The sequence below is a fragment of the Notamacropus eugenii genome, chromosome 5, assembly GCF_028372415.1.
Source record: "Notamacropus eugenii isolate mMacEug1 chromosome 5, mMacEug1.pri_v2, whole genome shotgun sequence".
Classification (NCBI taxonomy): domain Eukaryota; kingdom Metazoa; phylum Chordata; class Mammalia; order Diprotodontia; family Macropodidae; genus Notamacropus; species Notamacropus eugenii.
In genome coordinates, this window is record NC_092876.1 from 208,692,952 (window position 1) to 208,717,155 (window position 24,204).

General features: G+C 36.9%; 1 protein-coding gene across 13 annotated transcripts in view; it reads right to left on the reverse strand.

The window, feature by feature from the left end:
- The window catches only part of NEB (nebulin), a 241,861-nt gene that overhangs the window by 63,563 nt on the left and 154,094 nt on the right, over nucleotides 1-24,204 (reverse strand). For 8 of the 13 annotated variants that reach the window (XM_072611945.1, XM_072611950.1, XM_072611946.1 and 5 more), the window contains exons 109-128: nucleotides 23,350-23,463; nucleotides 22,804-23,001; nucleotides 21,775-21,879; nucleotides 19,961-20,065; nucleotides 18,466-18,573; nucleotides 16,142-16,249; nucleotides 15,055-15,162; nucleotides 14,317-14,421; nucleotides 14,118-14,222; nucleotides 13,346-13,444; nucleotides 12,846-12,956; nucleotides 10,534-10,638; nucleotides 9,459-9,563; nucleotides 9,079-9,183; nucleotides 6,670-6,774; nucleotides 6,305-6,409; nucleotides 5,689-5,793; nucleotides 3,958-4,062; nucleotides 1,604-1,708; nucleotides 135-239 (exon numbers count right to left, since the gene is read on the reverse strand). In XM_072611945.1, coding sequence (XP_072468046.1) covers nucleotides 135-239; nucleotides 1,604-1,708; nucleotides 3,958-4,062; nucleotides 5,689-5,793; nucleotides 6,305-6,409; nucleotides 6,670-6,774; nucleotides 9,079-9,183; nucleotides 9,459-9,563; nucleotides 10,534-10,638; nucleotides 12,846-12,956; nucleotides 13,346-13,444; nucleotides 14,118-14,222; nucleotides 14,317-14,421; nucleotides 15,055-15,162; nucleotides 16,142-16,249; nucleotides 18,466-18,573; nucleotides 19,961-20,065; nucleotides 21,775-21,879; nucleotides 22,804-23,001; nucleotides 23,350-23,463 — 2,211 coding nt within the window. Of the gene's footprint in view, nucleotides 1-134; nucleotides 240-1,603; nucleotides 1,709-2,379; nucleotides 2,485-3,957; nucleotides 4,063-5,688; nucleotides 5,794-6,304; nucleotides 6,410-6,669; nucleotides 6,775-9,078; nucleotides 9,184-9,458; nucleotides 9,564-10,533; nucleotides 10,639-12,845; nucleotides 12,957-13,345; nucleotides 13,445-14,117; nucleotides 14,223-14,316; nucleotides 14,422-15,054; nucleotides 15,163-16,141; nucleotides 16,250-18,465; nucleotides 18,574-19,960; nucleotides 20,066-21,774; nucleotides 21,880-22,803; nucleotides 23,002-23,349; nucleotides 23,464-24,204 lie in introns of all 13 variants that reach the window. The other 5 variants (XM_072611940.1, XM_072611941.1, XM_072611939.1 and 2 more) reach the window with 2 other exon arrangements.

Below are 24,204 nucleotides of genomic sequence, written 5' to 3' on the forward strand. Positions count from 1 at the left end.
CCATTTTTTACTTAAGCTGGTTTAATGCAAAGAATAGGAACTTTGGAAGAATTTCCCATCACATCCTACTCTAAGATCTTCTATTTTTATAGGTTTGAGCCTTAAGGACAGCATTCAGAAGTCTTCCTACTCACATCACTGATTTGCTTGTTGACTTTTGTAGTACGCAAATGCTCTGGAGTATCCACCACAGATGTAAATTTGTCCTTTGTCTTCTCATAGTTTTTCTTATACCTGATCTAATGATGGAGAAGAAGAAAACGTCAGTACTAAGAAACAGAGATGGGATATTCAAGAAAACTAAGATATTTGAATTTCTAATATGGTAAATATGGATAAGATATAATCCATATTAACAAATGGCCTTTGGGGTTCTCAATGATTTTTAAGTGAACAAAACAGAGAACAAAAGTTTTGATACTAGTGTCTTAGAAAGTTGCCAGGGACACTAAGAGGTCATGTGACTTGCTCTTGGTTACAGAGTGGTCAGAGCTAAGTCTCATGTGCATATCTCTTTAAGGAATGACCGTTCAACTTAGTTATGAAATGGAGATGTTAAAGAAATGAATATCATGACTATGGGAAAGGGGTTAGCTGTTACTATTCCTAATAAATCTCATTCTCAGTAGTACACATGCAAATATGCCTTTGGAACTTGATAGTCACAGAGTAAAAAATTTTCCATGCACACAAGCAATATTAAGCAATATGTATGACATGGTGACAAGACTGTAAGCACAAACATTTGATGATCACACTTGAACAAAGGAATGAGCTCCAGAGAGTGGGCTGCTTACAGAGAGAGTTTATAATCTCTTCAGCAGGTTCATAGGATCACAAAGTAAAAAAATATATATTTTAGTTTGTCTCTGTAATCAACTGAAAAATCTTTCTTTGTCCATCTGGGAACTCTAGAATTTAATTTCATTATGAACATTTTCATCTCAGTTTCTTGGTGTGCATAGTCACTGTTCTGCAACGTATTAAGCCAAAATTTCAGATAGCACCAGAATGGAATGTTATGTATTTCAATTGGCCTGGAAACAGTGTCTTTTAATCACTGATGTTGGAAACCAGGGTTCATGAGGGAATGTAGAAACTAGGGGTGGAATTTTGTATGGTTTAAACATTAGCAAATGTAGCTGACTCCAGGGGGCCATAAATATGTGTGTTATTGAAAGAGTCACATTATAATTCTCTTTTCTCCCAGCTGGTATTGTAACTCAGAAGTAACTCAGAGAAAAAGTCGCATGTAAACATAAAGGTTGATGAATTTATTCCTTCATGAAGTCAGCTCTCAAAGAATGTTTTCATCTATTTAGGGCAAATTTATATAAAGTGAATTTGGCACATCAATTTTAATTCTCAGTTTGAAAGAACTTCTTATTTTTGGTTTGCTAAGAATTCCAAGAGAGACGAATGGTTGTTGGCTCATCCCACAGAGAAGATTACTACGGCAGCTTTGCCATCAGTTACAGTATGAGACGTGATCATTTATGTAGCTTCATGGAATGAAAAAAGTGATGAGATGAAGAGAGAGTGACAGCTTAAAAATCAGAGAATGGAAAGGCCTCTAAGGACTCTGCATCACATGAAATATTACCTGGCTCCACATGTATGTATTGTAGAGTGCAGTCAACATATCTGGACGTAGAATTTCATTACATCCGTGTCGTAGAAACATCTTGGCACTAGATTTATATTTTTTCTGTCCATACAAAGAGCAGTGAAGCACAAGAGAGACTTGTGAAGACAGGGAAGAACATGGCTCTATATCCCAATCACTTCAGAGTGAAGAGATGTAGGCAGAAACACTTTACGTACTCACGTAGATGTGTATGGGTAAAAATACTAAGTAATTTATTGAGCCACCAAATAGAAAGGCTTCAGTATTTTAAGCTGACCAGTTAACATTTTAAAAGTCGTAACGAATACCACTAAGAAAGTTTTGCTTAGGATGCCAATGAACTTGCTTTTTAAAAATAAATCAGAGAAATGGTAAACATAAAAATGTTTTGCTATCCCCCTTTTCTTTTTTTCTTTGCCTTGCAACTCAAAGTAATTAGTGGCAGGAAAGTTATGATTTGCCCTAGCAAATTGTAGCCCAGTAAGAGGAGGGAGACATTTTCCAAATTAATGCTTCCCTTTTCTATTTCCCCACATCGGGTGAGAGTACGCAGAGCATGTATTGGCTCACTCAAAGAGCTTAGGTGCTATTTGGGTGGCTGAACAGATATTGTTGGAGGACACAGGAACAGAACATTTCAATATCATAGGCAGAACCCTATGACATCCTTGGCTGCAGACATGACGAACATCTCATCAAGAATTAGGAGAATAGCACTGTCTGGGCCATTTTGGCCAGCACTGCTACGGTACCTGACTTATTTGTTCGCCTGCGGTCTTAGCCAGCAGATGTCTAGGCTCATCCACAACAAGGCTGTACTTATCTTTCCGCTGCTCATAATCAGCTCTGTATTTTTTCTGCTCAGAATAGCATATCAGATTATAACAAGTACACAATTTCAAGGGTATGGAGACATGTCTCTATACATAAACCCTAGGTGTCATGAAACCTAACAATTCCAGGAGGGATTTCTTGAGCCCTTCTGTGGACTAAAGAAGACACAGAATTAAATGAATAGAAGTTCTGCCTGAAGAAGATTTGGGGCATGGACTGGATGTATAGGGCTTCCATGACACTGAAATATAAGTACTTTGCACCTATACACATACCATCTTTAATTGTAATGCTATTAGCAATGTCCAATTTCATTATTACTTATGCTCTATTTAAAATAATGCCAGACACCCCATCAGTTTACAGTTTGGAAGCACAAGTGCCAAAAAGATAAGCATCAATAAAATCCTGCAATTATTCAAGAGTAAGCCTGAGGTTTCTGGCAATAGTTCATTTTATCCATGTGCAAATAAAATTTTGGAAAATGCTGTTGTTTTTTTTTTAACACACCATCAAGAAGGCTTGGCAGGGTTCCTTCAGAATCTCATAGGCAGAGAATCTTAATAAAGATGAAACAAGTGTAAACCAAATTAACAAACTAATCAAAGAAATAAGCTTCATTTTCCATTTTTGAAGTAATTAGTATGTCTATTATAATTTTCAACCTTTCTCTTTTACTTATTGGTGACCTATACAAAAAAAGAAAGGAAAACAGGAAATTAAAGATAAAACTATCCAGTTGTAAGTCAGGAATTGCTGAAAATTCCAAAGATTTTATTTTAAAGTTAACTTAATAAGCATATACAGTTGCTTGGATTGACTAAGGAAAGGTTAGCAGAGCATACTGGCAAATTCTTTTTGTCAAATGGCTTTCTCTCTGGATAAAGGATGAGAAGAAGAAGAAGAAATACAAAGTCATGGACCACAACTGTCATGCTAGAGAAATCTCTGACTTGTCATTCCAATCTATCAGACTATTAGCCCGCAAATAATATTAAACCAGACAGTCAACCAACATTATTCTGAGAATTTTGGAGTGTCTGACTCAAATCCTATGCTTAAGCTCACCTCGCTAATCTTTTCACTCTATTCATACCTGAATCTTTGTTTCTCTTTACAAGGATTTGTTATTTCATTGGCTATCTGAACAAAGTAGAGGGAAAAGCTACCTAGTAAGACGCGGTGGCTAATGGCAGTTTAATTCTTATATTTTCCTAAACTTTTTTTTTAAGTATCAGAACTATGCTACCAGCATTTCGGTCCAGATGGAGGCTTTTTCAGAAGGCTCCAATGGTCTTTGAATATGCTCTCCTCTGCTATCAATGAAATAAATATATTTATAGATCCCATTGGTTAGTGGCATCATAGATATCTCTCTCACTTGCTTTTAATCTGCTTTTCCCTTTTTTTCTCACTATCATTTCAGTTCATTTCAATAAGCAGCCTAGGATACTTATGGGGAATAAATAGGTCTAGTATAAAAAGGTCATACTTACCTCATCCATCAGTTGAGTTGCATATTTGAAATGCCTATTAATTGGACAGTCAGCTATGTACTTGAAATTAGATTTTGTCTTTTCAAATAATTCCTTGTATTTGTACTAGAGAAAGCAAATATAAAGTTGTCATTTTAAAACATAATATGCTGTGATATAGGATGCTAAATAAGGTATATGACAAATTCTTAAGAATAATTTGTAATAAAAGTCTTTTTATTAGTTAATTCAGTGAATAAAATGAGCTCTCAACTGTCGACCTTGAAGACTAACTTGAAAAGACATTTTTCATGAACTAGCTGACTTAATAACAGACCTATCTCCCACTTTAGGCAAAATATATTCAAACCCTATTTCTTTTCTTCTGCTGCCCATAATGATTGTCTGGCTTCAAGAGAAGGCCTCAAGTATTCAAAGGGGATGTTGTTGTTTTTTTTTTTTTACCATTCACAAGAATACAGTTTTCACTGAATTTGTTGTTGAGTCGTTTTTCAATCGTGTCCAGCTCTTTGTGACTTCATTTGGGGTTGTCCTGGCAGAGATACTATGGTGGTTTGCCATTTTCTTCTCCAGTTCATTTTACAGATGAGGAAACTGATGCAAACCAGATTGATTTGCCCAGGGTCACATAGCTAGAAAGTGTCTGAAACTAGACTTGAACTGAAGATGAGTCTTCCTGATTCCAGGCCCAGTACTCTATCTACTGTACCTCTTAGGTGCCCTCCTCATGGTTAGGTCATAGATAATTATATAATGCTAGAAGTTAGGGACTTTAACTATTACATAGTCTAAAGCTACCATTTTACAGACAAAGAACCTGAGGCCCAAGGTCACACAGCTAGTTAGTAGTATAAAATAACCCCTTTATCTTTTCTAGTTAGCATTGATTCTCACAGAGTCATTTCCTCATGGCATATTAATAGGAAGTAAATATTGGAATTGTCATGTCGAGATGAATTAAGATTCTCTTTCATTAGATTAGTATAACTGGTCATAGTAGTCCAACCTATCAGAAGGTTTTGAAGTGAGGGTAGGAATAGGCATGTAATCTTAGAGGCATGTAGCCTGATTTCAGATGGAGCTAAATTAAACCTAGCCTCAGATACTGGCTGGGTGATCCTGGGCAAGTTATTTAATCAACATTTGCCCCAATTTCCTCATCTGTAAAATGGGGATAATAATAGCTCCTGCCTTTCTGGATTGTTGTGAGAATTAAATGAGAAAATTTTTGTAAAATACTTAGCATAGGGCCTGGCACTTAATACATACTTGTTCCTTCCCTCTTTAAATCTGGAAAGGCAGAATTATAGAACTTTGCCCAGGGTACCAAAACTGAACACATGTACATGAGTTTAGCAGCTAATTAGATGGAATAATTATTTAATTATTAATTAATTAAAATTAAAAGCTACCACCTATCTGTGAGTCACTATGATAATTAATTTCCCTTCTCCTTCCTCACCTGAATTTCTTAATTACTTATATTCTTTTTACATTAAGGACTATAAAGTTGATGTGAGAATATGTTTTCAAATGACTAGTTATAATCTTTGTTTAGTGATCCCTGAATATGCCATTGCCTCCTTTACTGGATTCTCTTTAATTTTGTGTTAGGTGACTCATTTTTTTTTTGCAGGGGGGTGTCAAATAGCTAACGAGAGATCTTCTCTGTCCTAAATTTTTGTCAAAAACAAAATGATAATGATTTAAGCATCTTAAAGACAGACATACCTTGCTATAAAGGGTTTTGTTCTGTTCCGCCAACATCAAGTCAGGGGTATCATGGGCATAGCAACCAATGCCCCTAAGCCATGTCAAGTCTTCTTTGTATTTAACCTAAACACAAATCACCATGAAAATCCTTTTAAGCATCTACACAAATATAGCATGACATTAGAGTCTATATAAATAGTGATATGAATAATTAAAGGCTAAGAAAAAATTTTGCCTTTTTAACCTCACATCTTTTTTTTATGATAGAGTGAGTGATTTATTCATATGCTGAATATCATTCTATGGTGTCCTGCAATGACTGCATGGATTTGTCACTTCCATAGGGCATCAAAACAATTTCAATTGTCTCTCAAGCAGTGCTAGAATAAGCCAACACAGAGTAGCTGTTTCTTAGAAAGCTAATGGTCATTTTTGGAGAAAAAAAAGGTCTTGTCAATTTAACTTTTATTTCCCCTTTGCTTAATTCAGTTGGAGGTAAGTTATTTAGCTTTCCTCATTTTTAAAACTTGAGAATTTTTAAAATTACAGGAATTTGAATCACTAATGACATAGGCAGAGATAACATATACATGTATATTTCTATATGAACAAAAATCAAGATTGTAAGACTCACATCACTGATGGCATCGGTGACCGCCCGGTGGTGGTAGTGTTCTGGGCGATCTGGAATTGACAGCCAGATTCCTAGTTGGTTCATATAGTTTGCCTTGTATTTCACCTGTGGCAGAAACACAAAGAAAGTGAACTATTCTTTCTCAAGGTTAAAATAAACCATGACACTCACCCATTGACCAGTTTGGTTTTTCCTTCTCTATTAGGTTGTTTTTAGAAAGTGTGGGTGTTAAATTGTGATGAGTTCTTGGTGTTGCCAGGGTAGGCAGCCACAGGACAGTATCTCTAATTAAGATGTATAAGAGAAAAGCTTGAGGAAAGCATTATTTAAATGAGTGTGAAAAAAAGAAGAAAATAAGAACATACACTGCTGATGTCATCTGTGACCTTGCGGTGATAGACAATGTCCAGGGCATCTTTCACAGTGTGGTATCTCCCTTTGGTGGCATGGAATGTTTCTTTGTAACGTAACTGCAAAGAGAGAGGTATACATGTCACAAACAGGCATACAAATTAACCTTGTAGGGCTCTCTCCAGCATAAACTTTTTCTCGTGGGTTTAGACCTGAATACCTTACTGTAGGTCTGAACAAATTCAGTTGAAGAGTTAAGCCTGAAACATAACAATGGGCAAAATATCTTTATTTATTGGGCTAGAGTGGTCCCTTTCTGGAGCTCTGGTCATGATTCTAGGCTACACTAAATTTCAACTTTAGGTTTGGTTTTATGGTTTTGCCCTTTTACTCAAGGTCATTAATCCTAAAACAGTATTTTGATTTCTCCTTGTGTCTGAACAGATTTTAGACCCAACGAAGTAGACTATATAATGCTGAATCTCTTACATTCTTAGCAGATTCTCATCAAAAGAAATGTGTCTGCTTTCACTTTCATCTTGGCCATTAGGCAAGTCAGTTAGATATTCACCCAAGACTGGAAATAGGCATTCACTCTAACAGTCATAGGTAACTACACCCTCTTGTTTTTTAGATGTCAGCCATATACTATAATTCTTTTTGAGAAGTATAGTTTCTCAACCTAGTCATCCCCCACGCCCTGGGAACACTCAGCTCACTAAGAGGTACAAGCTTTTAGGAAAAAGCATACCAAGCATCCCACCCTAATATTTTTATCTAAGAGATATCTGTTTAAATGTACATTGAATCTAGTCTTGAAAGGGAAGAGTGTGGTGGGTAGGGTGAGATACATCACAAAGCATATAGCCTAAGAGGGAAGTATGGATGAAGAGAGTTCATTGTATGTATGCATGTCTTTTTTTTAGGGTAGCTAGAAATGCCACTTCCTTTTCCCCATCAGAAGCATCTCTAAAAATCCAGCTGCATGATCCCCATAACACGCAGGACTCCACAAATCATGGATTCTGGAGTCAGTTCCTCAATTTGTGGGGCCACTCTACCCAGGAATATTTTTTCCTTGTAATCCTAGCAGAGAATGACATCTGCCTCTGAGTGCCTAGAAATCCCAAAATGAGCCTGTGCTATGATGAGCTTGGGCAGAAGGGAAAAGGGCTCAATTTATGATACAATGGCTTCAACCCATATTGTCAGCATGATTCTGGTATTAATGGGTATAGTACATCCAAGTTTGGGTACTAAAATTCAACTTTGGTAAAGAGTCTGTCCTTCAATGACTGATTCTGACACAGCAGGAAAAACAGTGGATTTGGAGTCAGCCAACATAGGTTTGAATTCTACCTCTTTACCTATTACCTGTATGACTTGAACAAGTTACTTCTCCTCTCTGATCTTATTGTCTTATCTGTAAAATGAGTGGGTTGGATTAGGTGGCTTTTTAGGTCTCTTCAAGCTCTGAGTCTATGATCATGTGAGCCAGTCTTCTTCATTATTCAAAATGTGAATATTTTACCTAAGCATGGAATAGTGATTAGAAAGTTGGACTCAAAGTAGGGAGGATTTGGGGGTTAAGTTTGCCTCTAACACATCCTGGATCTGTGACCTTAGGTAAATCATTTAACCTCTAGTTTTGTTTGTCATTCAGTTGTTTCACTCATGTATGACTCTTTGGGACCCCATTTTGGGATTTTCTTGGCAGAGACAACTCTCTAAGACTATAAGCTTTAGGGAAGATGCTAATCCACACTGGTAGAGAGTTTCTTCACTTATGACTTTTTTACAGCAATGAAATCATGGATTTAATCCCTATGACTATTCCCATATGATCACTGTGTGTGTGTATGTATATATGCATGCATGCATGTATGTATGTATGTATGTGTGTTTATTTGGTTTATGACTATAATTTTATTGGCATAGGGAAGTCTCAGTGAGGAAATCCCTTCCACCAAAGCAGATCAGGAACTGTACTAAAACTCATTTTCTTAGAAAGTTATTTGCAGGCACCAAGAGGTTAGAATAATTAGTGGTGTCAGCATATTAATGTCATTTTTAACATTATCATCCATTCTAATACTCAGGAACTGACAGTTCTCCTTATCAAATGATACTAAGACACTTTGAGAAGAGAATCCAAATTTCATCTACATTACATATCTATATATCTAGCTGTATATCTGGAAGCTGTCTCTCAGCTATGTCTTCTTCTCCCTGACCTGATATCTTTCATCTGTATGTTAGTTGTATGACATGAGCTATGTGATAGACATTAGAAACGTAGAAATGGTTTGATTATTTTATTGTGTTTTCCTAGCTGTTTTATTGCGTGTGCTTCAATCCCAGCCCTATCCCATCATAGCAGAGCCAAAATGAGGAGGAAAAGAGCACATTCCTAGGATACTTACATCACTGGCATTCCAGTAAGCCCTTTTAGCTCTGATGAGGATTGGCGTATCAGGGACTGGAGTATATCTGTCCTTCATTTTTTCATACTGAATTTTGTACTTTTTCTAAAAAACAAAACAGAGAGAAAGAATCAAACTCAGGTTCAAGTGCTTCCATCCATGGCAACCTTTGCCACAGATGGGCTGTCATACCAATTTCAAAGCCTTAGGAATGTTGTGCTTCACATTCAAGAGCTTATATTGACTTTTTACTCAAGTTAAACACTCTTCATAAGTGAGATGAATAGCTGCTTGATGGTGAAGATTTTAATGCTCTAAGTACTATCTTACTCTCTTTTATAACTGTTTTCATCTATAGCAGTGTTGATTTTCCATCTTACCTCACTGACCATGTCCTTCACATCTCTAGCATGCTTTAAGGCTTTAGTCTGGTTACCAGCACGATGATGAGGTCTTTCTTTGGTGGCCAATTCAACATACAGATACTATAAAAATAAAGTATTATTAGAACATTGTAATTGTTATGGTGGCACTTGTAGTACATTTTCTCATCCTCTTCGTAGCCTGAAATACACAGGTGGCATTGTTTGAGGTTCCATGAACTAGATTCTCATCATAACTTTATTTTTTCATGGATTTGAATAGGACAAATCACACTTTTTTCTCTTCTCTGTCCCTCTCTCCCAAACTAATCAAACTCATCCATTTTCAAATATTCCCACTGCCTCGGGTAGCAATTTTCAAGAAGGAGGATGGTCTTAAAGTATTATCCTAGCAACGGAATGTATATTTATATTCCTAGGATGAGCCTAGCTAAGTTTGGAGAGGCTGAATCATCAGTCATGATGATGATTATTTTTTTAGCCACTGAAATTCATTATTATTGTTTACTCAGATATAAAGAAGTTATCTTCTGCACTGAGGAATCAGGGATCTTTTCAATTATTGAAATGTGGACTTCCATATTGAAAACTATCCTTTGAGGACCATCTTTTAAAGAATGAAAGGAGGATAAGATGATTCTTATCCACTGTATCTTCCACACAGAACATCACTTATCAGTCTATGTCTGAGTATATAGAATGCAGTTTAATTTGTCTATGTATTGTCTTTGTGAAGCCAATCAAAATATTCTTAGATACTGTGTAGAAGTCAATAGATCATTCATCCAATGGCAAAGGTAGTCCAGGGAGACTATAATAGAGTATTTAGAAGCACAAGAGGTAGCATTACCTGTTACTCTAAAATTTGCCAGCACTCCCTGCCCCCTCCATTTTAAGAGGAACATTGCTGCAGAGGCCAAGAATGAACATCCAAAGACAGCTACTGAAGGGGGTCAACTAGTGGAGTGGCATCAGAAGCACATAGTTATACTTGCATTAGTTACAGGAGTCTCACTGGTGACCCTCAATGGGGTAGGATTATTATGCAATATTTCCCATTAAGTTTTCTCACCTGACTCTGAAGCTTCTGTCCTTTCTTGGCTCTTAAGAAGTCAGGAGTATCAAGAATTGAAGTAAATATTGATTTCTGCTTCTTGCCTACAGCTCTGTACACCAACTAAAAATAAAACAAGTCATTATCGACATTTGTTAGTGATGTTTTAATATAACATTTATCGAACCAAGCTGAACAAAAAAGAAAGATAGTAGGATTGAATGAAAATTAAACGAATAAGGACAAATGAAGAAAAATCACAGTGACTAATCATAGAAACAAAACAAGTAATTAATATAGGAGTTCTCCTCCATAGATGGCAACTTATCAATGCTTTCTCATCCTGTGTAATTCTTATCCATTTTTTCTCATATATTGTCCACTGGGGGAAGCAGGTTAATCCACCTAAGTTAAGGACTTTCCTTTAGATCTCTTAATGTTGTTCCGAAGAAGCATATGGACTGTTCATCACTTATTCCCTTGCTCTATGGAATTAACCCACTCCATTTTCAAAACCTACACATATTTAATAATCTACAGTTCTTTACCAGTAATATGGTACTGCTTACTAAAACCCCTTGTATGTATCAACACTGCTCATTGTGTGACCTCTAATTTTAATTCTTAGGAAGTAGGTGTCATTCCTGGAAGAATCTTGATGTTAAAAGGTGAAGTTATATCAGAGATCCCTAAAAGTACTGTGCAAATTTCTAAATGTAATCTACCTCACTTTTTGGCCATCACTAAGCCATGCCATCATTTCCAAAGCTCCTTGTCCAGCATCATGTTACATATTGTCTTCCTCCATTAGCATGTAAGCTCCTTTAGGTCCAGGACTTTCTCTCTCTCTCTCTCTCTCTCTCTCTCTCTCTCTCTCTCTCTCTCTCTCTCTCTCTCTCTCTCTCTCTCTCTCTCTCTTCTCTCTTCTGTCCTCCACCTCCTATTCATTTCTGGGTCAATTCATTGTTCATCTGCCTAAGATGTATGTTCAAATGGACCAACCTCACAGCTTGTTCTATCAAGTACATATCATAGTCCGGGACAATCACTTGGCTATCCCTATGCAGATAGCAAATATTAGCTTTTATATATGATTAGAGCTCTCATTTAGGAAGTTTTGAAGTGTTCTGTATCTTGATTTAATTAATACATTGTTATCTATAACCAGAAGAAACTGGATGATGTGGACATCTAAAAGAAACCTTTCTTCTATTTGTATTTCCTGTTGATATCCTCCATAACATTGGTCCTTTTATGCCTCTTGGTGTAATGGAGGTGACCCAGGGTTCTTAAAGGCTATGATAATGAAATAAAAGCTCTGACAGGTTCTCTCCTGCTAGGAAGGCTTTGGGATGGATGGGATAAATCTGTTTTTGAGAACCAGTCTAGTTAAGTATAGAGAGTCTTATACTAATGGGCTGGTCACATATGTGATTATATCTATATACGTACATATATATTTCTAAACCTAAGAACATAAATCATTCCTAATCAGAAATTGTTGCAGCTATTGACAAAAATGAGCTGACTCAGCTGCTGACATTCTTTAGGCTTTAACTTCGTTAAGATAAGCTGTTAGGACAATATGAACAGATGATGCATGGACTTGTCGATTATAATGTCTTTTCCCATTAACAATCATAATACTTATAAGAACATCTTACATTTATGTTATGCCTTCAACTTTCTAAAGTCGTTTCTGCACTTCTTTCATTTTGTCTTTAAAATTCTTTATTCATAGGTAGGGCAGCTATAATTATTATCCCTTTCTTACAGGTGAGGAAATTGAGGTCTCATGCAGTCAATTGATTTGCTTAACACATCATAGCTAGTTAGTGGCAGAAGAAGTGTGTTTAACAGTGCTGAGGACTTCTGCCTGGGACAGAGATCATGTACAGATGAAATTACAAACTGAAAGTATCATAGGTTTATTTGACTATAAGCTCATTTGTTATAAAAGAGCTTTTTGGGTAGAGGAGGAGAATTGAGGAGTATGGGAGGCAGTAATAGCAATACAAAAATAAAGACAAAAGAAAGGATAAATGAGTCAATGAATAATTTAAAATACATAGTAGAGAGTAGAAGGAAATTTAGAAGGTGACAGAAAAGTAAGATAATATTGATACTATTGTGTTAAATTCAATATATACTTTAAAAACAAGCCTTCTGTAACAGTGCTAATTTCACATATAATCCTCTCTTTTTGTTCTATTTTCTATATTGAAAGGTTTATGTTTAAGTTCATAAAAATATGTTTTTTAAAAAAGAAAGTAATGTAGGCATTCCTCATTTAGCATCAGCATATTGGAGGTAACATCAGGCATTCTCACCTCACTCAGATGTGTCTTCAGCTCCTGCACTTTTCTGTATTCCGGAGTGTCCAGCACCACACTATATTTGTCTCTCTCCCTCCTGGCCTTATCAGTATACAGGTAGTGGGACTAGGAAAAAAAAATAGACCATGGATGTATTTTGCAGGTCATAAACAATTATTTGGCCCTTCTGGTGACTGTCATTGACATGTTTTTCTCTGAAGGATTTGTTAAGAAATAGGCATAAATATGGTAAATCTTTTTATGTATCCTATAACATTTCCCGGGGGGCAAAAGCTACCTCCTCCCTCTCTCTCCACATTAATTGAACTCATTATCTATGTTAGTTCAGGGACATAGCTCTTTCAAGAGCATTTTCACTGCCTAGGCAGGAACATAAGCATTTCTACCCCAGAAGCCACTGTATGCATGTGACCTACTTCTGTCCAACACTAGGAGACATATTTTTATATCAGGGACATAAATATTGTATGTAATATTGCAGGGACGGAGCTCACCCAAAGCTTACGCAGGTGACGGGAACGGACCATGTCAGGGGTATCATAGAGGAAGCATCCTAAGCCCTTCAATATCTGTAGATCCTCTTTGTACTTAATCTGTGAAGCCATAATAGAAACCAAGATGGCAGAGTCAAAAGTTCAAAGTTAGGCAAAATATTCAACACTCAACAAATATTTATAGATTAATTTTACTTTAACATCCTCTCTGTGGACTCTACTTATCCAGCTTATTTCATTCAGATCACTCACAGGTGCTTTCATTTAATCCTCCTGTCCCTGGGCTTAAGAAATAGTTCAATAGACATTATTTCCCTATTTTACACAGGGGCAATATGCACAGGGAACCTTGGACAGCAGTGGTGTGGTTTTTGAAAGGCAGACATGGCAAGAGGGGAAGGCAGTTATTTAAGGGTATTAGACAATATGGATGGAGGAATAGATGTTATAGAATAAATTGATGGGGGTGGAGGGAAATCAAGCCTTCAGATACATGCAGAAGTGTTAAGGGAGTTCTTTAATTTTCCAAGTTGACCTTTTTGATGATGTGATCATTTCTGATAAGCTTTTGGGAAGGAGCCTTCCCCAGCAAGATCCACATAAGAAGTGAAAGGATGTGAACAAGGAAAGAAGGAACTATATACAGTATGGGTTTTCTTAGCTGCTTGGAGTATGTGAAATGCCTTAGAGTAGCCGGAAATATGAGACTCTGGACCAGAATGGCCCTCTCTAAGTCCTACCCTAACCACTATGGCTCCTGTGAACTGCTTACATCACTTGTGATGTCTCCCACATAGCGGCAATGTAAAACTTGAGGTGTGTATGGCATGGAGATCATGTGTCCTTGCATCCTGAAGAAGTCAGATTTGTAGATCAGCTAAGGGGGAAAAATCACATATGTTAAAAGCAGTGTACTTTTGAATTCAAGTTAAATTTCAACCACTTGCTCATTGGCCTGGAAAGAGACATACTTCACTGACAGCTTCTTGAGTTTTTTTGACTTGACGGATTTCAGGTGTGTCTGGAGTGGTATGAATCTTGTCCTTTAATTTGTGGTATAATTCTCGATACAGGCGCTATGCCAGAGGGAGAAAAAATACATAAAATGTTTAGTATAAGATAGGGTAATCAAGGGATATGTTTATTGGTCAACAACAATCAAATACCCTAGATATTTTGGGAGGAAAAGTGATTTGAAACTGGGGGAAAAGAGGAAATTAAGTTTGGTTTTTAACTAAGAGATGCCAAGTGCAAAATCAAAGCAAAATGGGAAGGAATGAACACAAAAGGTATTATTTTTAGTAATTACACCAAAAAGCAACTTTGTTTGAAGACAACACTGAGGATTCATTGGTTCAGAAATAAATGTGCCAAGGGGAGTTTTCTTCAAAATGACCTTTGACATTTTTTACTAGAAAAGACAATAGTTTTATGAATCCTTACATGTTAATTCACCCACTGAAATGTTCAGCAGAAGAAGGTGGACAGGGAAGCCTTGTATTATGGAATTTTACTTTCAATGGATTAAGTCTCTGCAAGGGTATTGCCAATTATAAAAGTCACATAAGTGAGACTAGTAACAAAGTGAATGCTCTCTTGCCTTGCTGATGTTTGAGACTGGTGGTGGATTCAGCTTAACTCCTTAACATATTTCAAAGACTTATTCACTGAAATAAAATATTTGACTCTGTAGTCAACAGTCACAATACCTCACTGGTCACTTTGTTGGCTCTCCGGACATGAACAAAGGGAACATCCTTGGGGCCAAGAGTGTATCCATTTGCCTTGAGGTGTTCATAGACTTCTTTGTATTTAAACTGTAAAATAAAATTCAGAATTAGGGGAAAAACCAATTTATTAAAGGGAGAGGCAACATTACAATTTATAGTCTTCTAGTGTGTACACAGCAAAAAAGGATCCTTTTGGTTTGAAAATTCTTATGAATTAAGTGTAAGGGAAAGTCTCTGGCATGATTCTGAGAGTGGAATCAGCTATGAAAACGAATACCAGAGAAAAGTCCATGGGGAATAGAATGGGAGTGGGAGAGAGGATAGGATACAATATCAAAAAAAGAAAGAGAAAGGAAGGAAGGAAAAGAAAAGTAAGAAAAGGGGAGCACTGAAGTATCTTTGAGGAAAACAGAATGAAACACCCCAGATATACAGGGGAGCACTGAAAGTTACTTATTGAATTTATTACATTTTTTAAAAAAGCAGACTGTACTCAATAGAAATTCATAGTTTCACATAAAATCTCCTTCTGTTATACTATATATAATGGAAATGGTCATTTTATTTGGCATTTGTTAAGTTCAAAATAAAAATATTGTCCTCAAAATAAGCCCAAGCTTATTTTAGCATCTTGCCTACAAAAAATAAGACCATAGATAGCAAAGAAGATTAGTGAAAAAGAGAGTAGATTTATCAGCTAGACGTGGTGTCATAATTCTCATGGCTATAGTTGCTCATTGTCATCTGCTACATCATAGCTAAAAATTTGATAAGTATAAAGGGAGGTTGGAGAAAATTTTTCAGATTTGTAAACATTTACCTCACCCCCCCCCCTTTCTAAGACAGTTATGTGATTCTGAATCCACTGACCTAGCTCATTATTAACTTCTTGACTTTTTGACTATACTCTACTGACCTCCTCTCTTTATATATCAGGTGGAAGTTGTAGAGTGAGCTTGGAGAGATAGAAGTAGCCTTATTCTAAGTACTTATTCTAAGACATCCATGATACCCCAATATCTCCAAATTGTCACCTCTGTATCTTACACCTGAAGATATTACTTACATAACTGCTCATGTATTGGGCCTCCTTAGCCTTCTTAAAGTTGGGAGCATCTCCTGGAATCCTGTATCCAGTGGGGAGGTAGCGTAAGCCATCCTTTCGGTACAAATACTGCAAAGATAAGTAAGAAAAAAGAGGTTAAAATGATATCTATTTGATTGTAATGTTAATAGAATTTAAGATCTTCTCATCCATTAATAGGCCTCAAGTGGTGCCCATTAAGGGAAGCTTGCTTAGGGGAGGCTTGCTTGTAGGAAATCTTTCATACCTTTTGCTAATTTCTAATTAGGTACTGAGTCATGAGGGTTTTGATGCCTTCTGGCTCTGAGAAGTATATACATATAAACTGAGGTGACGTTTTGCTTTGGGGACTCACTTATGAGAAGGACCTTGTGACTCCCTGGTCGAGACTCTGAGCGTTTGTATGTTCAGAGGTCCCCAACTGCTCAGATGTAAAGGCTCTCTGGATCCAGGGATGCATGTAAAGCATATAGCAATACTGCTTTGATTCAGGCAGTCAGAGCCCTGTCTGTTGGTCTTTATGCTAATTTCTTTGCTTGTATTTTCTGTGTTTGTATTTTCTCTGACATTGAGGGGGCTGATTTTTCCCCTGAACTAGTGAATGTCATTAAAGAAGATTGCTGACCCCTGAATGGTAAATGGACTTAGAAGTTCTTCCATATTTCAGTGTGGGACTTGCATGTAGGCTATTGTGTCCCCCAAGTGAATCTGGACCTTGAAGACATGATAAATCCCACACAAACATGGAACATATGCTGCCTTGAGAACCTAGCCAGTTCTCCAAGGACAAACATCACATATGTACTCCATCGCGGGGTTTGGCTCCCCTCTCGATGGACAATGTATGGGATAGTTGGCAATTAGCCTCTTTGTTGGCAGTCAGCCTTCTTTGTTTGGAAGGATTTAGTAGGTCTGTGTTCTGAGGAGAATTTTGGAATCTCACCCATGGAGAGGATGCTCTGCCTGGGACCCCTTGCTCCCAATTAAGACCCTGAAAGCTGTATCCCGGGATTCCCCAGCTGAGAAAATTCAGGAGTTGGTGCCTCCCTGGCTTGGTGATGTTTTTCTATTTCCTCTTATATCTATATTAGTATTGCTATAATTATATTGGTATTAGAATATATTAATTATTGCTGCTATTGCTCCAAACTGTCTGTGCATTTGCCTTTTCTGTAAATCAATAAAATATCCAGTTTCTTCTCTAGTGTGTCTTATTGTAGGTGCGAATCTGAACCATAAATTTCCTTAGTCATACAACCCCTTAAAAGTTGCTTTGCTTTAAGAAAAGCAGATCCAAGAACCTGTGCTAGCAGGTCATCCTGGGTATGCTAGAGTGCTTGCTGTTATAGTCACTGACCTTAGTTAAGGACATCCAAAACTTATACTGATTTTTTCAATAGATCATTAATGTCTTTGTGCTGACTGAGCGAGAATAAATATTTCAGAAAATATCAAGGTAACAGGTTCTTGAAAGGAGTCAGGCCTCTACCTTTGCTGCTTTGGAGTGGGACAAGGAGGACAGTTTTTGAGAGGGATAAGAGTAGGTGATTGTAGAGGACATTTGTTTGACCTACAGGTTATCCTGCTAGCACAGGTATGGCATTTTGACTGAATCCAAACTTCACAGAACAAATCCCCTTAATTAAAGTATTTTTTCTGTAAAACTTGGACTCATTCAAAAGGCTACACCCAAAGACCTAGAAGGCCTCATGTGGCCTTGAGGCCCATGGCCTAAATTTTTCAGAAAGACCTAAGAGAAGAAGAAGAAACAAGGAGCTAAGGTCCATCACTACTCCTGACCCCACCACTAAGTGACATCACAGAAGTCATCACTAATATACAGAAAGTCCACCAGCAGATGTCACATCTTTGGAACCTAATGTATATATCCAATATACATCATAGGATCACAGGGTCATAGACATAGGACTGGAAGGGATCTTAGAGATAATTTAGGTGAACTTCATCACTTAGTAAATGAAGAAAAGAGAGGTAAAGTGATCTTGTCCTGGTTGATACAGATGTAATTCAAATCCTGGGTCTCTAAATTCAGTGCTCTAGCATTGATAGACTGACTGATAAAGTCAGACACTGGGTGGTAAAGAGGAAGTCATAATTTAGGTGTAGGTTTTCCTTTTAACTCACATGACCTCAAATATGTTCAAGAGTTTACGGCTCTTCAAGTCTAGGTGTTTTCTTCTGAGTTGGGATGAGACACTTCCCTGTGTGTCACAGAACCAGAGCTCATCCTTCCTGATTCTATACCAGACTCAAAATACTTTTACAAATGGATTTTCAATACTCACTTCACTCTGTAATTTATGAGCATGACGTGACCGGTCCAAATCCACTGTCTTAGTAGTGGAAGTCACTTTGCCTCTAACCTTGTGTATATACTCATGACGGTAGACAGCCTGAGGGAAGAAAACCCAGAGTGAGTGAGTAGATGCATAACAATATTTCCCTGATATGACTAGCACTTTTAAAGAACTGGTTTTCATTGAATTGAAATGGAAACTCAAACCTTTTCTAATTTTGGGAACCTGATGCAATCCTCCACTATCATGGGAATTTGTCAATGAAATAAACAGAATGATTATTTTAAAAATCTGGATTTCACTGGTATGGGGAACTTTGGGAGAAGAACTGAGGTGAAGAACACAAATTAGCACTCGTTCCACAACTTAGATTCTCAGAGTGTTACTTGGGAGCTGAGCTGAGAGCAAGCAAGTGACTTGCCCAGGGTCACTCAGCTAATATGTGTCAGAGGTGGGATTGGAAACTAGATCATCCTGTCTCTGAGGCTGGTTCACTATTCAGTTTTGGCCATGAAATAGCTGAAAAGCAAGTTTTGAACACAAGAAATAAGAAACTTTTGACTTTAACCGTGTAGTTTTGTTTCTTATTGGAAAACTATCCTTTATGAACTATCTTGTCTGTTGGATGGAAGTGGGGTCTAATACAACCAAAGAGGAAAGAGCCTCTCAGGCAGAAGTAAGAGCTAGTAACTCTTTTATTGCAAATTCCAAGGAAATATGTTGCACCATTTTTACCCCCTTATGAGAATGATAACAGCTAGCATTTAGACAGTGATAGACTGGGATTGACATGGTGCTTTAAGGTTTACAAGGGACTTTATAAATATCATCTCACTTTATTCTCATAACAGCCTTGGCAGGTAGGTACTATAATTATCCTCATTTTGCAGTTGAGAAAACTGAGGCAGGCAGACATTAAGTGATTCGCCCATGGCCATCCAGCTAGCAAGTATCTAAGGCCAGATGTCAACTCAGGTCTTCCTAACTCCAGGTCCAGCACTCTATGCACCATGCTATCCAAATGTCTGTCAGGCCTTGGAAAAGTAGGGTCATTTGGATTTATAAGAACAAAAGTCCAGGGCTACAAAACACACCATTTACCTAGCAAAATGTCTGGAACCCTGTGGGGACTGATGGGAAGACATGGACAGTCATATAAGTGGAGAAGGCATGAATGGGAACCCATACATCTGAGATTACTGAGCCACTAAGGTACTTTCAGCATCAAAGTACGTTTTTGAAACTCCAAATCTACAGTTCATTGACTTAAGCCTCTATTCCAGGAAATTATTACTATAATAATGTAGGTAATTTTAAAAAACCAAACACTGAAACAGCAACCTCTTAAGGCATAAGGATCCCAATACTTAGGCCATCATCTCTCAGTAAGGAGAGGTCTACAGTTCTGGGACAATATGACCTATGCTTCCCCTCCCCTTGAACCCACACTACATGGAGAATAGCTTTTCCCAAAAGCACTTACATCACTCAGTTGTTTGCCACTTTTGACTGCCTGTACATAGAGTGGTGTATCTGTGACCAATTTGTAGTTATTTCTTGTTTTCATTACATGAGATTTGTATGTTATCTACAGGAAGAAAGAGACAAGGAGAGGGAGGAGAGAAAAAAGAAGGAAGGAAGGAATTATTGGTGCTACATCATTTTTTTATGGTTTGTTTTAGTTTTTTCACTTTTAAATTTTAGACTTAAATACTAAAAGAAAAGCATAATGTGAAAAGAAACAGTAACAATTAAACTCATATATTAAAACTTAAATATAAAATAAGAGAAGAAAAAAATGCCATGCATATAGCAGAACATGAGAGGATTCAAAATATATAGCAATAAATTTCCATTTCAAAAAAGCGTATATAATAAGTACTATGTGTTGTGTTGAGAGCTGTCCATCTTTTCTTTGCTTCCTTACTGGTTTTCTTTTGTGCTCTGCTGTGCACCTTTTACTTGGTTCTTTTTCACCCTTCTAGCCCTTCCCCTTTTCCCAGACTACAGTTAAACATGGATATAGTTCTATACAGATGGTCAGTATTAGAGTATTTTCTCCTAATGCTGATCTTTCCCCTAAAATGTTAGCTTCTTTGTTACTTGTAACAGCTATATTCAACAGTGCTCCTTGAGACCTTTTGAACCTTTATATGCATAATGCGTTAGTAAAAAAATAAAATACAGTACAGAATGACCTCAGTGATATAGAAAAGTTGGAGAAAGCCAGTGTGAATTAGTGAATAATCTAGCATAAAATTATTTTGAATGAATGCGGCTTATTATTATTATTAATGGCAAACATTTGTGTAGTGCTTTAAGGTTTGCAAAGAGCTATACAGATATCTCATAGCACTTTGAGACTTGCAAAGCTCTTTACACATATTACTTCATTCTACCCTCATAACAACCTTGGAAGGTAGGTGCTATTATTAGCCTCATTTTACAGAAAAGAAAACTGAAACAGACAGAGGTTAACTGACTTGCCCAGGGTCATATAATTATTAAATTTCTAAGACTGGATTTGAGCTCAGATCTTTTGACTCCCAGACCATCCTTTAATCTATCTATTGTGCCACCTATCTGCCTCTAATTTATTAATAGCCTGTTCCTAATTATAATTCCTTCTTAGCTATGATTTAAATGAGCATATCCCATATGCTCAAAGGAGTATTTATAAGTAGTTGAGGATGCTGTTCTCTCAAGTACTTTAAAGCCTTCTTCATGAAATCTCTGTCAATTTATTTGTCAAATCTTTACTTCACAGAAAAGGGTCTTTAACCCAGCCTCATTTCACATGATCCCAAATTCCAAATTGTTGAGGCTTTACTGAAATGCAAACTAATGAGCCCCATCTACAGACCATTCTGTCAAGATTTTCTGTGTGGGAGAGACCACAGCAAGTCTGCATGGACCTGGGGGTTCTCAGGTCTGTGACTCAGTTATCTAGTCCTCAGTCTTTCTCTTTAGTTCAAGCAACTTCTTCACACCATTTGAACCACTTTAAGTCTGTTGGGGGATCCTAATGCCTGTGATAAGGCTGCATTTGCTGCTTCTAACCCATGACCCTAGACCACAAAGATTATTTGCTTCCCTTTTCTTCCCTTTAGGAAGGAAATGGTTGGTAAGATAGGTACTCACATTTGTGTATATGCATACACACACATATATACATGTGTATATATGGCATATTTAGATATGTGTATATACACATACATATGCATATACGATAATATACGCTTACATATCATACATTAATAAATATTGATATATTAAATAAAATGAAGGCAGACTTACATCGTTGCGCAGATCATAGGCGTGCTTTGCATGGAGGATTTCAGGTGTGTCCCAGACGAAACAACCAATACCTTTCAGCCAATTGAGGTCATCCTTATAGACAATCTAAAGGGTTTCAACAGACAGGAAAAAACAAATAGAAGTTCAGTACATATACTGTCTCCTTCCTGCTATCCATTCTCTCCTTTTTTCTCTTTCCTTCTCCTTCCCATTCTTTTTTATTATGTATATATGCACATATTTTATATATATGTATATATATGTAAAATGTTTATGTATGCATATTACATATATGTTTGAAAAGATAACAATAAGAATGAGAAGAAGTATGATGCATTGGATGGAGAGCAGACCTTGGAGGAGGACATGGTATTCTCTGATATAATGATATCGTGCGACCATGGACAAGCCAACCTTTTAGTGTTCCTAGAAATTCTCTAAGACTTTAAGTTTAAAATGAGTTGCTGATCTACATGAACAGAGGGAGTATCCACACTGGAAGATTTCTCTATTACCAAACTCACAGGTCCAGATCACACAAATCAGGTAAAAAATGAAAAACACAAAGAATATTGATACGATCTCTCATAATGGGTTATGGGAACTAAAAGCGAAGGGTGCTATGTAACTATTTTATGTATTCATTTTATTAACACAAAAGAATATGGACATAGATAAGAAATTTAGAGTTAGAAGGAACCTTGTAAGTCATTTAGTCCAACCCCCTCATTTTACTAATAAGGAAAGTGGGACCAAGAGAATTGAAGTGACCTTCCCAAAGTCACATGGGTAGTAAACAGCCAAGCTGAGATTTGAATAAAATCCTGGGACATCAGGTTCACCACTCTTTCCACTGTATCACACTTGCAAGAGATTATTTAGTCTACTTTTCTAGGTACAATTTGGTAAGAGACTGAATACTAAATAAAATATTGTTGAGTAAAGCAAGAGGGAAAGAAATACAAGATGACTACTGCATTTTGTTTTGGGGTGAATAATAACTCTTCTACAGAAAACCAATACACTTACATCACTGATCTGATCTGTGACTTTTCTGACATGGCTATTGATCTGCAGATCTGGATGGCAGATCCATTCATGCAGATGGAGGCGATAATCGATTTCACTGACTTTCTTCTGGGAATCCTTGGCAGTAATAAGCTCTACCATGTCAGGCACAATGTGGATTTTCATCTTATTCTTTTCATAGACAGATCTGTACAGGCGCTGTGAAGTTAAAAAAAAAAAATAGTACAATTTGATGAGAGAGCCTTGTGACTAGGCATTACTTTCAGAAGCTCATTTTCCCTAGGACATAGAAACTGGAGTCAGCAGTACAATGCCGTCAGTTAGAAGAAGGTACTTCACCTGCAAGGTAAGAACCTTTCTGTCCAATCATGGGGGTGGGGGAGAGAAGGCAATTTAGAAGCTCTCCTAAAAAACATCTTCCCATGCATAAAATAGATATATACACTTTTCAAATAATTTGTTTAGAAAGAAGAGTTCTAGTGTGCATGACACAGAAGTTTTCAATGAATTGCTCTCATTTAAAGAACCACCAATGGAATCACTCACATCAATGTTGAATTTGCCCACACGAAGGCATCTTGCTGTGTTTGGATCATCATCAACACTTCTTGGTAAAGTGTAGAGAGCTTTAAACTTCTCATACTCTTCACGATACTTGTTCTGTAGAATAAAGACAAAGGAATTCAGATTTTAAGAGAAATACAACCCATTCTAAACTATATGGAATGCACACCCCCATCCCATAATCTTAAATACTTTGTTTCTTTTCATATCAGTTAAAAACTAATAATATGCACAGTTAACTAATGGATTTTTAAAAATTTGGCTGGAAACCTGAAACTCTTGGTCACAAGCTTTGTCTAATGCCTTCCATAAAATATTCCCAAAACTACGCAGGAAAAGATAACTTTAATGTGGTTCCCACGCATACAGTTTCTGTGCTTCATGTGACTGTAATGAAATCAGTCGATAAATATTTAGTAAGCACCTTCTATATGCCAAGCGCCGTGGTAAACACTGTAATACCCTGGAATTGCTATATGTTTGGAAAAACTACCTCATATAAAGGTAAATAGCTGTGGGTATTTTTCAGTGCATAACTACATTTTTTTCCTTTAAATATAATTTTAGGTATTTAAATTTCATTTTTAGGCTCATATCATGTGTTGTCTGAAGAGCTTCTGGGAAGAAATCCAAAACCACTCAAAAAGTTTGGCCTAACTATCATCTACACAGGATAAACTAAATGGATAAAGAATGCCTGTCATGAAGCTTGATAGTACAGTACAGGAAAAAGACAGTTAAAAAAATAAGTTTTATCATCTCAGAGAACTTCATTGTTTTTGTAGTGCATACAGTTGGTTGTGTTCCCTAAAGTACTGTACCTTTCTATGCTAGGAG